Source organism: Herpailurus yagouaroundi, unplaced genomic scaffold, assembly GCF_014898765.1.
Source record: "Herpailurus yagouaroundi ecotype Mexico unplaced genomic scaffold, PumYag 160, whole genome shotgun sequence".
Lineage (NCBI taxonomy): Eukaryota > Metazoa > Chordata > Mammalia > Carnivora > Felidae > Herpailurus > Herpailurus yagouaroundi.
Window position 1 is genome coordinate 19,597,010 of NW_024412401.1, and position 13,663 is coordinate 19,610,672.

The window sequence follows — 13,663 nt, forward strand, 5'->3', positions numbered from 1 at the left end:
AATTCTAGAAAGGAAAATGATCTGAGGGGAGAGAAGGAAGGCAGGGAGTACTTGGCAGGGTACCTTTGGCCTGGTATATAGGACTAGAGGTGGTGGGAACTCTAGTTCTTTTCTAGATGTAATCTAGGAGTGTAGTTTGATTAAACCACATAAGGAGATTAGGAAGCCTTAGTTTTCCTTACTGGGGATGGTTCCATACACCTTATATGCTGCCTAGAATGGATCTCTTTTGCTGGTGTGAGGAAGAAGTGAATTCTCTGGAGGAATTGAGTTGGAAGGGCAGTCACCTGGGTTCACACCTCCTTTCTGTGCTATATCTTTGCAGTATGACTTCTCCTTGGAAAAGAAAACTATTGAGTGGGCTGAAGATATTAAGAAAATCCAAGAAGCCCAGCGGGAAGCAGAGCGTAAGGCTGAGGAAGTAGAAACTAAAGTGAATTCTAAGAGTGGCCCAGAGGGCGACAGCAAAATGAGCTTCTCCAAGACTCACAGTACAGCCACAATGCCACCTCCTATTAACCCCATCCTTGCCAGCTTACAGCACAACAGCATCCTCACCCCGACTCGGGTCAGCAGCAGTGCCACGAAACAGAAAGTTCTCAGCCCACCCCACACAAAGGCAGATTTCAATCCTGCTGACTTTGAGTGTGAAGAAGACCCATTTGATAATCTGGAGTTAAAAACTATTGATGAGAAGGAAGAGCTGAGAAACATTCTGGTAGGAACCACTGGACCGATTATGGCTCAGTTATTGGACAATAACTTGCCCAGAGGAGGCTCTGGGTCTGTGTTACAGGATGAGGAGGTCCTGGCATCCCTGGAGCGGGCAACCCTAGATATCAAGCCTCTTCACAAACCCAATGGCTTTATAACCTTACCACAGTTGGGCAACTGTGAAAAGATGTCGCTGTCTTCCAAAGTGTCCCTCCCCCCCATTCCTGCAGTAAGCAATATCAAATCCCTATCCTTTCCCAAACTTGACTCTGATGATAGCAATCAGAAGACAGCCAAGCTGGCAAGCACTTTCCATAGCACATCCTGCCTCCGCAATGGCACCTTCCGGAATTCCCTAAAGCCTTCCACCCAAAGCAGTGCCAGTGAGCTCAATGGGCATCATACTCTTGGGCTTTCAGCTTTGAACTTAGACAGTGGCACAGAGGTGCCAACCCTGACTCCCTCAGATCTGATCTCCCAGATGCCTTCCCTCTCTGTCTTGTCTGTGTGCACAGAAGAATCATCACCTCCAAATACAGGTCCCACGGTAAGCCTTTTAAATCCCTCTTGGGGAAAAAATTCCCTCCGAATTAGAGCTCCAAAGATTTCTAAGTTCTTTTTTTTTTTTAATGTTTATTTTTGAGAGAGAAGGAGAGACAGCATGAGTGGGGGAGGGGCAGAGAGAGGGAGACACAGGGGATCAGAAGTGGGTTCTGCACTGACAGCAGAGAGCCTGATGTGAGGCTCAAACTCATCGCGAAATCACGACCTGAGCTGAAGTCAGACGCTCAACTGACTGAGCCACCCAGGAGTCCCCAAAGATTTCTAAATTCTACCTAACAGTTGTCACCTCACATTCTTCTTTTTAAGGTTTAGGATAAGATGGGACGTGGCTATATGGACTTTGCTTATGTATGTTCTGGTTAGTTTCCTGAGGTCAAAGGAGTGTTAGTAACCAGGAGCTAGCCTGGTTAACGTTCGCTTGTTCCTACCTGCATCTTTTTGGTCTTTCCTTCAAAAAGATAATGTATATCATGCATGAATGGTGTTTTTCTGATTACTTTGTTTCTTTCTCTGCTGCCTTTTTTTAAAAGTTTTCTTTCTTTGTAACTTTTTATTTACTTTTTCCTACTTTATTCATTTTTTTGAAGGTTGCTTGGTACTCCTCATTGTATCTTGTCCCTGCTTTCCTCTTTCCTTCTCATTCTGCCCAGAAGGTTGGTTCTTGTGTGTACTATAATTTACCTAACTTGGTTATGGTTCTGCAGACTGCATGGTGCCTTAGTAACTAGGAGATAATTTGAATCAGAAGTCTGAGCAAAAGGTAGAAATTTGTCACTTTTAAACCTGCAGATTTTATTTATTTTTTTATTAGAGAGAGAGAGAGAGAGCATGAGTTGGGGAGAGGGGCAGAGAAGGGGGGGGGGGGGAGTGAGAGAGAGAGAGAGAGAGAGAGAGAGAGAGAGAGAGAGAGAGAAAATCTTAAGCAGGCTCCATACTCAGCGTGGAGCCAGACTTGGGGTTCTATCCTACAACCCTGGAATCATGACCTGAGCTGAAGTCGGGTCAGATGCTCGACTGAGCCACTCAGGCGCCCCCAAAACCTTCAGATTTAAATCCTGCAATCACCTTTTTTTGCTAACTAGTAAGAATCCCTACAAAGGGAGGGAGAGGGGAAGGTTGGAATTCAGATTAATGTTGAAAGATGGATTAATGATAAAAGTTACAACTTGTATTACACTGAAAATCTGATTTTGTCATATTCAAAAAAGTTGTAAGTCCTTTGTCATAAAGGGTAGGCTTTTGATGTGGTTTCAAGCAGCACAGAATAATACATTGCATTCTAGAATAGAAATCCTAGAAGTCCAAGAACTTTTTGCTATACCAGCTCACAGATTTTTTAAATGACAGCATATCAAGAGACTATTTATTTAGAGCCAGAAAGGAGCCTGATTATATTAGTGGGATATCTGTCAGAGACCATAATAAGCCTGGTATTAGCTGGTAGAAAGATGAGCCTTGGGATACTTTACAGTAAGTGCCTAAAGTCCCAGCAGTAGCATTCTTGGTAAATGACTGTCTCTGTGAGTGCTCCCACTGTCATAGAACTCACTTTTGTTTATAAACTTCCATAGACCTTGTCCCAGATAAACTTTTTTTTTTTTAAGATTTTATTTTTTAAGTAATTCTCTGTACTCAATGTGGGGTTCAAACCAACAACCCCGAGATCAAGAGTCACATGCTCCACTGACAGCCTGCCAGGCACCCCCTGTCCCAGATAAACTTGATAGTGCATGACACTCTAGTGTTATCTCCTAGGAATGGACTTCATCCTAATTCCTCCTGGTCTGGTTTTGGGCCCTGGTCAGGAGGATACTCTTCATGATTCAATGTATGCTGTGGAGAAATTAAAAGCACTCTGGGAAAGATTAGGGATCCTCAGCCTCAAGTCCCCCACCCCCAACCCCCCTTAAAATTACAGTGACCATTTAGAGACCAAAGCTGATAAACTAAATGGTTCTCAGACCAGAATGCCTGTCATTCTCTGACCCACCTGATTGTGGAGTTTCTTTCGGGCCCATCCATTTCAGGGTGGGAAGGGGACCTGCTTCTTGCTGGCTTGGGATTTTCTGCCTTCAAGGGGCAAATAAACAGAACTGAAGTTCTGGTGTTTTTCTAAGGAAGTCATGGCCCTTATCCTCAAGAAGCAAAGCCTGATTTCCATCCTGGCCCTTGATCTTAGTGTGAGTTTTTGAGGCCCATGGTGAGAACAAAGCACTTCTCTTCAGGATACTTAGTGACTTGAGGATGGGGGAGGGGAGTAAAGGAGTTAACTGGGCTGTATACACTGTTTATATAGGAACTCAGGGAAGGGTTCTTGGAATTTAGTTCTTGTTGGCTATTTTAGGCCTGATGTTTGGGTCTCACTTTTCAGATTCTGATTCCATGTTTTAGTGTTTATATAAACTAATCTTAGAAGTTGAGAAGTCCATGGATTAGCTTTAGAAGAATAATCTTGTAATGCGCCCTTCTTCTGAGACCAGCATAGAACTGCCTGACCTAGCCCTAGCCATGCTTTTCTTACTCTGTGTCAGCCTTTTGTGGACCTGGCTCTGCTCACTGGTTAGTCTCACTCTGCCATTGGGGTTCTCTTTCTCTGGGTATGGATACATTTCTTACTCTTACACAGTTGATTCAGCAAAATACTTTGCCTTTTCCTTATACTTCTGAATTTACTAATTTGGCCAGTAAGCATTAGTAGTGCCAGTTTGCTTTGGAAGTGTATTTTATTATTAAAAAAATACATATATATTTGAGAGTGAGTGTGTATGTGCAGGAGAGGGGTGGAGATAGAGGGGAGAGAGAACTGTGAGATCATGATCTGAGCCAAAAGCAAGAGATGCTTAACTGACTGAGCCACCCAGGTGCCCTCCAAAAGTGTATTTAAAAATTTTTTTGACATATACTCTCTTAACTTTTATGTGTTCACATCTGTTTATCATTTCTTCTGTTGCCATTACTTTAATACTTACAAATCCTTCTGTTGTCTCTAGATATTTTTTTTTAATGTTTATTTTTGAGGGGGGAAGAGAGAGAGAGAGAGAGAGACAAGAGACAGAGAGAGAGAAAGAACACATGAATGGGGATGGGTCAGAGAGGTAGACACAGAATCCGAAACAGTCTCCAGGCTCTGAGCTGTCAGCACAGATCCCAACGTGGGGCTCGAACTCCTAAACCGTGAGATCATGACCTGAGCTGAAGTTGGCCATTTAACCAACTGAGCCACCCAGGCGCCCCTGTATCTCTAGATTTTTTTAAATGAAAATTAAAAAAAATTTTTTTTTTAATCTTTATTTTTGAGAGAGAGAGAGAGAGAGAGAGCAAGCGAGCATGAGTGGGGGAGGGAGAGAGAGTGAGGGAGACACAGAATCCGAAGCAGGCTTCAGGCTCTAAGCTGTCAGCACAGAGCCTGACGCGGGGCTCGAACCCACAAATTGTGAGATCATGACCTGAGCCAAAGTTGGACACCCAACTGATTGAGCCAGCCATGTGCCCCTAAATTTTCTTTAATGTTTTATTTTTGAGGGGGAGAGAGAGAGAGACAGACAGAGCATGAGTGGGGGAGGGGCAGAGACAGAAAGGGAGACATAGAATGTGAAGCAGGCTCCAGGCTCTGAGCTGTCAGCACAGAGCTCGATGTGGCACTTGAACTCATAAACTGCAAGATCATGACCTGAGTTGGATGCTTAATCAGCTGAGCCACCCAAGTGCCCCTCTAGTTTTTTTTTTTTTAATTTTTTTTTTTTTAACGTTTATTTATTTTTGAGACAGAGAGAGAGCATGAACGGGGGAGGGTCAGAGAGAGGGAGACACAGAATCCGAAACAGGCTCCAGGCTCCGAGCTGTCAGCACAGAGCCTGACGCGGGGCTCGAACTCACGGACCGTGAGATCGTGACCTGAGCCGAAGTTGGCCACTCAACCAACTGAGCCACCCAGGCACCCCGAGTTTTTTTTTTTTTAAGTTTGTTTATTTTGAAAAGGAGAGAGTGCATGTGTGCGCATGAGTGAGCCAGAGAGGGGCAGAGAGAGAGGGAGAGAGTGAGAATCCCAAGCATGCTCTATGCTGTCGGTGGGGAGCCTGATGTGGGGCTCGATCTCATGAATTGTGAGATCATGACCTGAGCAGAAATCAAGAGTTGGATGCTTTAACCGACTGAGCCACCCAGGGGCCCCTATTTATTTTAAATTATTTATTTATCTCTGCACCCAATGTAAGGCTCATGACCTTAGGGTCATGAGTCACATGCTCTACTGATTGAGCCAGCCAGGCACCCCAATCAAGTCATATTGAAAAACAGTAGCTCCCTGACTCACCACTCCCCAACTCCAGTTTTGCTTCCTTTAGTTAGGCACTTTGGACTCTTTAAGCTATTTCTGCTGGGTTTTATCTATGTATTTCTTTTTTTTCCAACGTTTATTTATTTTTGGGACAGAGAGAGACAGAGCATGAACGGGCGAGGGGCAGAGAGAGAGGGAGACACAGAATCGGAAACAGGCTCCAGGCTCTGAGCCATCAGCCCAGAGCCCGACGCGGGGCTCGAACTCACGGACCGCGGGATCGTGACCTGGCTGAAGTCGGACGCTTAACCGACTGCGCCACCCAGGCGCCCCTATCTATGTATTTCTAAATAAAGTGCTTATGTTGCTTTTTCTAAATTAATTTTATTTTACTCTTTCTTTTTAGATGTTTATTTTTGAGAGAGCACAAGTGGGGGAGGGGCAGAGAGAGGGACAGAGGATCTGAAGCCAGCTCTGTGCTGACAGCAGCGAGTCTGATGTGGGGCTCAAACTCATGAACCATGAGATCATGGCCTGAGCCAGATTTGGACCCTCAACTGACTGAGCCACCCAGGTGCCCCCTAAATTTATCAATTTTAGATAGTTTTATACTTTGTTATAGTTGAGGATTTAGCTTTTATAGTAGCTCCTTCCTATAGCTCTACCTCCTTCCTATAGCTTCCATCATAATTATATCACAAAACTTGGTAAATTAATGGTGCTGTTCACATTATTATGATTGGGTAAATATTTATTGTCAAATTCAGATACTGTATTGTGATTTTTTTTTTTAATTTTGCAGTTTTTTTCTCATAAATTACTCCATTTAAAAAATTTGCAGTTTGGGGCACCTGGCTTGCTCAGTTGGTGGAGCATGTGACTCGATCTCAGGGTTGTGAGTTCAAGCCCATGTTGGGGGTAGAGGATACTTTAAAAAAAAAAAAAAGTCAAAAATTTTTTTAAAGATTTTTTTTTTTAAAGTATTCTCTGCCCCCAACATGGGGCTCAAACTCACAACCCCAAGATTGAGTCACATGCACTATGGACAGAGCCAGCCAGGTGCTCCTCTGCATAGTTTCTTTGTATTTGTTTCCAGTTTTGTCCAAATGCTCCGAGAGAGCGATCAGAGACCCAGTGATAATTTTCTCATTCTGACACATCCAAACATACTGGGTAACCTGTCAGTTTTGAGTCCTTGAGTGTCCAGAAATGTCTTAATTTTAACCTTATGTGCGAATGATAGTTTGGATGGATTTAGATTTCTTAGTTGAAGATTGTTTCCCTTTAAGAAATTTCAAGACATTGTTCCTTCTCTTTTTAAAGAAACTTTATTGAAGTATAAGCTCCACTGCTTTCTAGCATTCCTGTGCTTCTGTGTTCTTCCAACCACCACCTGCTCAAATAGATTTTGGGATCTTCATTTCTGGAGATTTGAAGTTTACTCATGGTGTGCTGTGCCTTGTTCATTTATTGTGCTACTAGGCCCTCCTAGATCCTTTCATAAGGCTCAGCTCAGTTTTTTAAAAATCTGAGATTTTTTAAAAAATTTAAATCCAAATTAGTTAAGATATAGTGTAATAATGATTTCAGGAATAGAATCTAATGATTCATCACTTTTGTATAACACCCAGTGCTTATCCCAACAAGTACCCTCCTTAATGCCCATCGCGCATCTAAGCCCATCCCCATACCCAGCAACCCTCAGTTTGTTCTCTGTATTTAAGAGTCCCTTATGGTTTGTTTCCCTCTCTTTGTCTTATTTTTGTTTCCCTTCCCCTATATTCATCTGTTTCATTTCTTAAATTCCACATGAGTGAAATCACATGATATTTGTCTTTCTCTGACTTATTTTGGTTAGCATAATACGCTCTAGTTCCATCCATGTTGTTGCAAATGGTAAGATTTCATTCCTTTTTATCACTAATACTCCATTGAATATATATACCACATCTTCTTTATCCATTCATCAGTCGATGGATATTTGGGCTCTGTCCATACTTTGGCTATTGTCGATAGTGCTGCTATAAACGTTGGGGTGCCCATGCCCCCTTCGAACCAGCATTTTTGTATCCTTTGGATAAATACCTAGTAGTTCAATTGCTGGGTCATAGGGTAGTTCTACTGTTAATTTTTTTGAGAAACCTCCATACTGTTTTCCAGAGTGGCTGCACCAGTTTGCATTCTCACCAGCAGTGCAGAAGGGTTCCTCTTTCTCCGCATCCTCGCCAACATCTGTTGAGATTTTTTTTCTTTTATTAATATTTTCTGTTTTCTCTTTTTCTGGAATTCCTATAACTGGATATTGGACCTCCTTGACTGTTGTTCTAATGTGCTATCCTTTTGTTTCCTGTCCTTTTTCTTTAAAAGAGGAGACTTTTTAGGTTTTTGTTTTTTAAGTAATCTTTACACCCAGTGTGGTGCTCTAACTCATGATCCAGAGATTAAGAGTCACGTGCTACTACTGCCTGAGCCAGCCAGATGCCCCTTATCTTTTTGTCTTTATGTTTTACTTTCTGGATATATCTTTGACTGTCTTATAATCATTTTTTAAAAATCTCACAATCTTTTAAATAAAATTTTACTTTACCATACTTTAAATCCCAAGTGCTTTCTTTGTCTATTCTCTCTCTTGGTTTGGGATCTCTGGCTTTCTATTCACATTTAAGAGCGAGGCACTTAAAAAAAATCAGCAGAGGCCGAAATGTGTGTGTTGGGGTGTACTTGCCAATCACTAAGTTTCACTGTAGGTTGAAGGTTAGTAGGCTTTGGGGGGCTCTGCAAAGTGTCAACATGTGAAGGTTTTGGAGGCTTACAGTTTCACCTGAGAATTCTGCCTGAGGGTTAAGGAAGGTTGGGGAAGTCTGGTGTATAGGATTTTTACTTAAATTCCCCTTTTGTTCTTATAGCTCATTTTGTCATATGCCATCCCTTGTATCCATATTTTAGTCCTAGAGACTGAACTTTCTGCCCCCCTGAAGAGGGTGAGGGTCAGGTGGGGAAGGTTTTCCCTCTAATCGCTCTAATCACTCACTTTGTGTCCTTGCCTTATCACAACAGTACCTGGTGCTTCCAAATGCTGAACCCCTCTCAGGAGTTTTGAAGGGCTGGTGGACTGACTCTTCTTTCTCCCACTTACTTATAACTTCACTGCTTCTGCTAGCATTCCATGTTCTAATATTTCATTGAAATATATTGTCCACTGCTGTTCCCTCTTTTTTTGACCTTAAAGATTAATAGTTTTATTATCATTGTAGTGGGTTTTGGGGAGGGAGAATCAGTGTCAATTTGCTGTGTTAAATTAAATTCCCCCTTTGAAATCCTAATAGACCAGAGCACCTGGGTGGCTAAGCATCTGACTTGATTTCAGCTCAGGTCTTGATCTCATGGTTGTGGGATTGAGCCCTGCATCAGGCTCCATGCTTGGAGCCTTTTTAAGATTTTCTTTCTTCCTTTCTTTCTGCTCCTCCCCAACTTGCTCTCAAAAAAAAAAAAAAAAAAAAATCCTAATAGACCTCCATTTATTCAACAATTGATGAGCAGGGCCTGTAAACACCAAACCTAAAGCAAGGCCCTGGGGATTCAGAAATACGTGTGACATGGTAGGGTGCTCACATTAGCATACTGTGATGTGATAAGTACTGTGCCAGCAGTATGATTAATCATATTTGGCTTTTGGTATTTTCAAGCCCAGTTAGACCCTGACCCTGAAGAGAGATTTGTTGGGACCTGCGAAGTACCAGACTGGTTTGATCCAGTCTCTGCCCTGTTGTGACTCCTGTAACTCAATGACTGAGCCCTGTGACTAGGCTGCCAGGGGTGTGCTGTGGGTGAGATGGATAAAAGGAAACAGTGAGCTTTATAAAGCCTATAGTTTTGGCTTTTCCCAACTGACTTTGAGGAAAGTATCTGGTTATAGCTATTAACTTTGAATGCCTTTCTAGGATGGGGCGGGGGGAGCTGAGTTCCCTGCTTCCTAAGCACACCCTCCCTCCCCCCAAAGGAAGTAAAAATTCTGTTGAAATACTTTCCCTGGTTCTTGGGAGCTGGGCTAAACTATGACCTTGTTCCATTGTGGTTTGGTCCTTAGGTCTGGGAGTGAGCAGCCTTCATGCCTTGGGCCTGAGTCATTATCAGAAGGGGTAGAAAGAGTTCTACCCATCAATCCGACTGAGGTTAATAGAGTCCTAGGGCATGTAGCAGGCTGCCTGCAGGACAGTAGAGGCAGGGCCCTGGAGTACACATTCCATTTCTTGAGGGCCCACCCTGGTGTGGCTAATAGTCCTTCAGTATTGGCAGCTGTAGCAGGGAATTGAAGCCTTGTAGCTTGTGGTACAGGGAAAAGGTAGAGTGCCCTCAAAGCTCTGAGCCACTGAACTGGCCATGCAGGGGAACAGCACTCGCAGTCTCTGCCCAGCCCAGGGATAGAGACATTGTCGGGAAAGAGCCCCAGAGTTACGGGGTGTCTGAGGTGAATGAACCTTTTATGACTCTGAAGCACAACCTGTGAAAGGGATAATGGAGCCCGGGAGAGAAATCATAGCAGCCATCTTGCCATCCGTCCCATGGGCAGCCTCAGAACTTATTTCTCCAATTCAAGCCCAAGGGATTTGAACATAGAAGGGCATGTAGCTCTTGTAGTATTTTCTTATTCTGCAAGCTGGGATGAGGGCAGAGGACAATCCAATTGCAGGTGTCTTCTCAGCTTTTCTTTTCCTCATCTGGTGCTCCCTTACCCATCTTTAGGATGTCTGGCCAGCAGTCTGGCCCTTTCTACCAGGCCAACTGTTTGGGAATGTGGTAAGTGTCAAATAGCAAGCCCCTGGACTGGGCTACTTAGGGGACATGTCTTCTGGGGCCCTAGTTGTCTTTATTCCTGCCTGATCCTCTGGTTTCTCCACCACCAGGTCACACCTCCTAATTTCTCAATGTCACAAGTGCCCAACACTCCCAGCTGTCCCCAGGCCTATTCTGAACTGCAGACACTGTCCCCCAGTGAGCGGCAGTGTGTGGAGACTGTGGTCAACATGGGCTACTCATATGAGTGTGTCCTGAGAGCCATGAAGAAGAAAGGAGAGAATATTGAGCAGGTGAGTGGTTGGTTGGCTGGGGGGGGGGGGGGGGGGGGTGGTGAGTGGTCAGCCTGGAGAGAGGTCCTAGACCTCTGGGGCTGGAGTAATGTCCTGCTTATATCCTAGAGCCCCATCAGACTCCTAGCCCCAGCGTCCTTTCCTGTGAGTTGGCGGGACTCAGGGCAATATTTTTGGAGAAAGTAGCAGCCTCAGCAGCAGTGCTTCTGCTTTGGGGGCTGCCTGGGACCTACGCTAGAGAAAAGCCTAGAGGAAAGGGTGCATTGGAGCCGTTGGACTGTTCTCTGCCCCTCCTGAGAGGGCACACTAGGCTTGAGATACGGTCTGATGTCTCCTCCCAGAAATGTTTATCCTGTCATAGATGCCCAGAGTGTTCCAAAATAGGGTACTGGAGACCTAAATCTTGGCATTTTGTGATTTGGGCTATTTGTTAGTATATTCTGCCCTGTCTGTGGAGTTGACATTCTGGGAGAGAGGAGTCAGCTGTGACAGGAACTCCTTTGAAAAATGGCTACTCATGTTTAGAAGGGTATGCCTGTCTTTTCAGCAAATAGTCACCGAGGTCCTACTGTGTTGGATGCAGTTCACAATACAAATTCAAGTCCTATCCAGGATCTAATAGCCAGGTGGGAAGCAGACGTCACCCTTACTGGCTTGTCTAAGACTCTTGGGAAACTCAGGCAAGAGTGGTGATAAGTGCTCAAACCTTTTTATTTTTTTAAGATTCTCGACTATCTCTTTGCACATGGACAGCTCTGTGAGAAGGGCTTCGACCCTCTTTTAGTGGAAGAGGCTCTGGAAATGCACCAGTGTTCAGAGGAAAAGGTAGGACCCTTTGTGCCTCAAGGGAACCCTCTGGAAAGGAGGGACAAAGTAGTGTCTCCTGTCCAAGAATCACCTTTTCCTACTAGTGAGTGCAGGCAGAGGTAGTCAAAATACATAATTTCTTAAGTGTCCAGACAGCATTTGGATAGTTTGGGTTGTTAGAGGCTTGATGAAGTATTGGGTTGAAGATTATCTAGGGTCCCAGGGAAGGGAAGGGGAAATGACCTGGGCAAAAAGCCTTACTTCTGGATGACTGAGGAGATTGCTAGTCACTTTGCCCAGCCTGCTTCCTGGCTGTTTCTGGGTTCAGTATCCTGCCTTGAATGTGGATTTTGGTTAGTGGGATGCAAATGAGACAGCAGGAGTTGGAACTGGGCATAGTTCCTGAAGGATGATACGCTGTGGCATCAGCCTATCTGCCTGGCTTCCTCTACAGCCCCCTTGTGCTTGTTGGGGGACCTCAGAGAAACTCATGAGGCTCTGGCAAAAAATGCAGATTCCCCCAAGCAGCCCCCTACATACACATTCCTCTACCCTACTATGTGGCCAGAACCCTTTCTTCAATCTTTCTTCTCTTTTGTCCTTTAGATGATGGAGTTTCTTCAGTTAATGAGCAAATTTAAGGAAATGGGCTTTGAACTGAAAGACATTAAGGAAGTTCTGCTACTACACAACAATGACCAGGACAATGCTTTGGAAGACCTCATGGCTCGGGCAGGAGCCAGCTGAGACCAGGCGCTGCCTAGGCCCTGCCATGGAACCACCCCCGCAGGAGGCCCTGAGGATCCCATGTGTGGGGAAGGAGAAGGGACACACTTCCCGAGTTTCTTTTGGGGGTGGAAGGTCAGGCGTGGAGACTGTGCTTGCCAGTCTCTGAGCTGGGGAGAAAGTAGGGAAGATTTGGGCATGTGAATGCCTCCAGAACTGCTCTGGCTCCTTCCATATTAAATGTATTTGTATTTTGAGAAGTGACCTTCCCACCTTGGCCCTCCAGAGAGACTTCCCTGGTCCTTCTGGGGTATGTCCTCAGCCGAAACCTGGCCCAGCTGCCAAAAGGAGTCAGGAAGAAGGGGTGGGAGGGCCAGACTCTGCTGCTTTAGGGCTAGATGCTTCCCTCCCCTGCACTGGTGGACTGAACTCTGATCCAGGTTGAGTGCAATTGAAAGGTTCTTCCAGGGTTTTTGTTTTGTTTTTTCCAACAAAATCTTAGTGTTACACTGGTTCTGCAATGTCTCTGAGGTGCAAAAAATGCCCTTTTCCCCATGGGGCGCTGAGTTTGCCTCTTCTGCCAGGCAGTTACCATGCTTCCCTGCCCCAGCCTGTTTCTTTTGGCTTGGTTTGGACCACAATCCTCTGCTACCCAGGATTTTAGAGCTCCCTTCTCTCGGAAGCAGTTGTTGGTTTAAGAAATCATTGGCCCCTTCCCAGCACATCGAGTGGGGAGAAATAGGCTGCAATTTAGTAGCCCAGCACTAACTCCACCTCAGTTCTCCTTGGAGAACAGCCTCTCCCTCCAGCCCCCTGCTCTAGGATGACACAATGAGTAACACCTAGTCATAGAAATCAGTCTCTTTCGTTTGTTTTGTATTATGTTGTTCATCATTAAAGATCTAAATACAAAGGATATACAGTCTTGAATCTAAAGTAATTTGCTAACTATTTTGATTCTTCAGAGAACTACTAATAAAACTCTAAAAGGTATGTTCTGCTGTGATAATTTATTGCCAAGTGCTGTTTTACTGAGGGGCTGGGGTAGGTGGTGAAGAGGTTCCTGCTTAGATTTGCTGCTCAGGAAATAGGAGCTAACTATTTTGTCTTTTTAGTACTTTCTTCCCACTGTAGGCCTTTGGTACCCAGAAGCTGGCCCTGCAGTCTGCCCTGGGTTTTGGTTTGCAGAGGCAGACCCAGATGAGGATCTGTTACAAACCTGACGTAGCTCAGTCTCTGGAACACGGACATATGCCTTCCTGCAAGACTGGAGGTGAGACAGGCTGGGCCTGTGGTGTAGTCACTCAGAAATGAGGAAGTACCTTTTCCTGTGAGAAGCATCAGGCGTTTATGTGCTGTGCGCCGCAGGCAGAACTGGATTCAGACTGTTTCACCAGCTCTCAGTGGTGCTGTTGTAGCTGAGAGAACTAGATTCCTCCCTGAAGTTTCTGGTCTTTATACTTAATGCCATCCTGTAGTCCCTACCTTA

General features: G+C 44.7%; 1 protein-coding gene across 3 annotated transcripts in view; it reads left to right on the top strand.

The window, feature by feature from the left end:
- UBAP1 (ubiquitin associated protein 1) overlaps nucleotides 1–13,167 on the top strand; it is a 63,277-nt gene extending 50,110 nt beyond the window's left edge. For 2 of the 3 annotated variants that reach the window (XM_040481494.1, XM_040481495.1), the window contains 4 exons: nucleotides 326–1,261; nucleotides 10,459–10,641; nucleotides 11,365–11,466; nucleotides 12,055–13,167. In XM_040481494.1, coding sequence (XP_040337428.1) covers nucleotides 326–1,261; nucleotides 10,459–10,641; nucleotides 11,365–11,466; nucleotides 12,055–12,195 — 1,362 coding nt within the window. In that variant the 3' untranslated portion in view covers nucleotides 12,196–13,167. The remainder of the gene's footprint in view (nucleotides 1–325; nucleotides 1,262–10,458; nucleotides 10,642–11,364; nucleotides 11,467–12,054) is intronic. The other variant, XM_040481496.1, reaches the window with a different exon arrangement.
- Nucleotides 13,168–13,663: the final 496 nt, after the last annotated feature.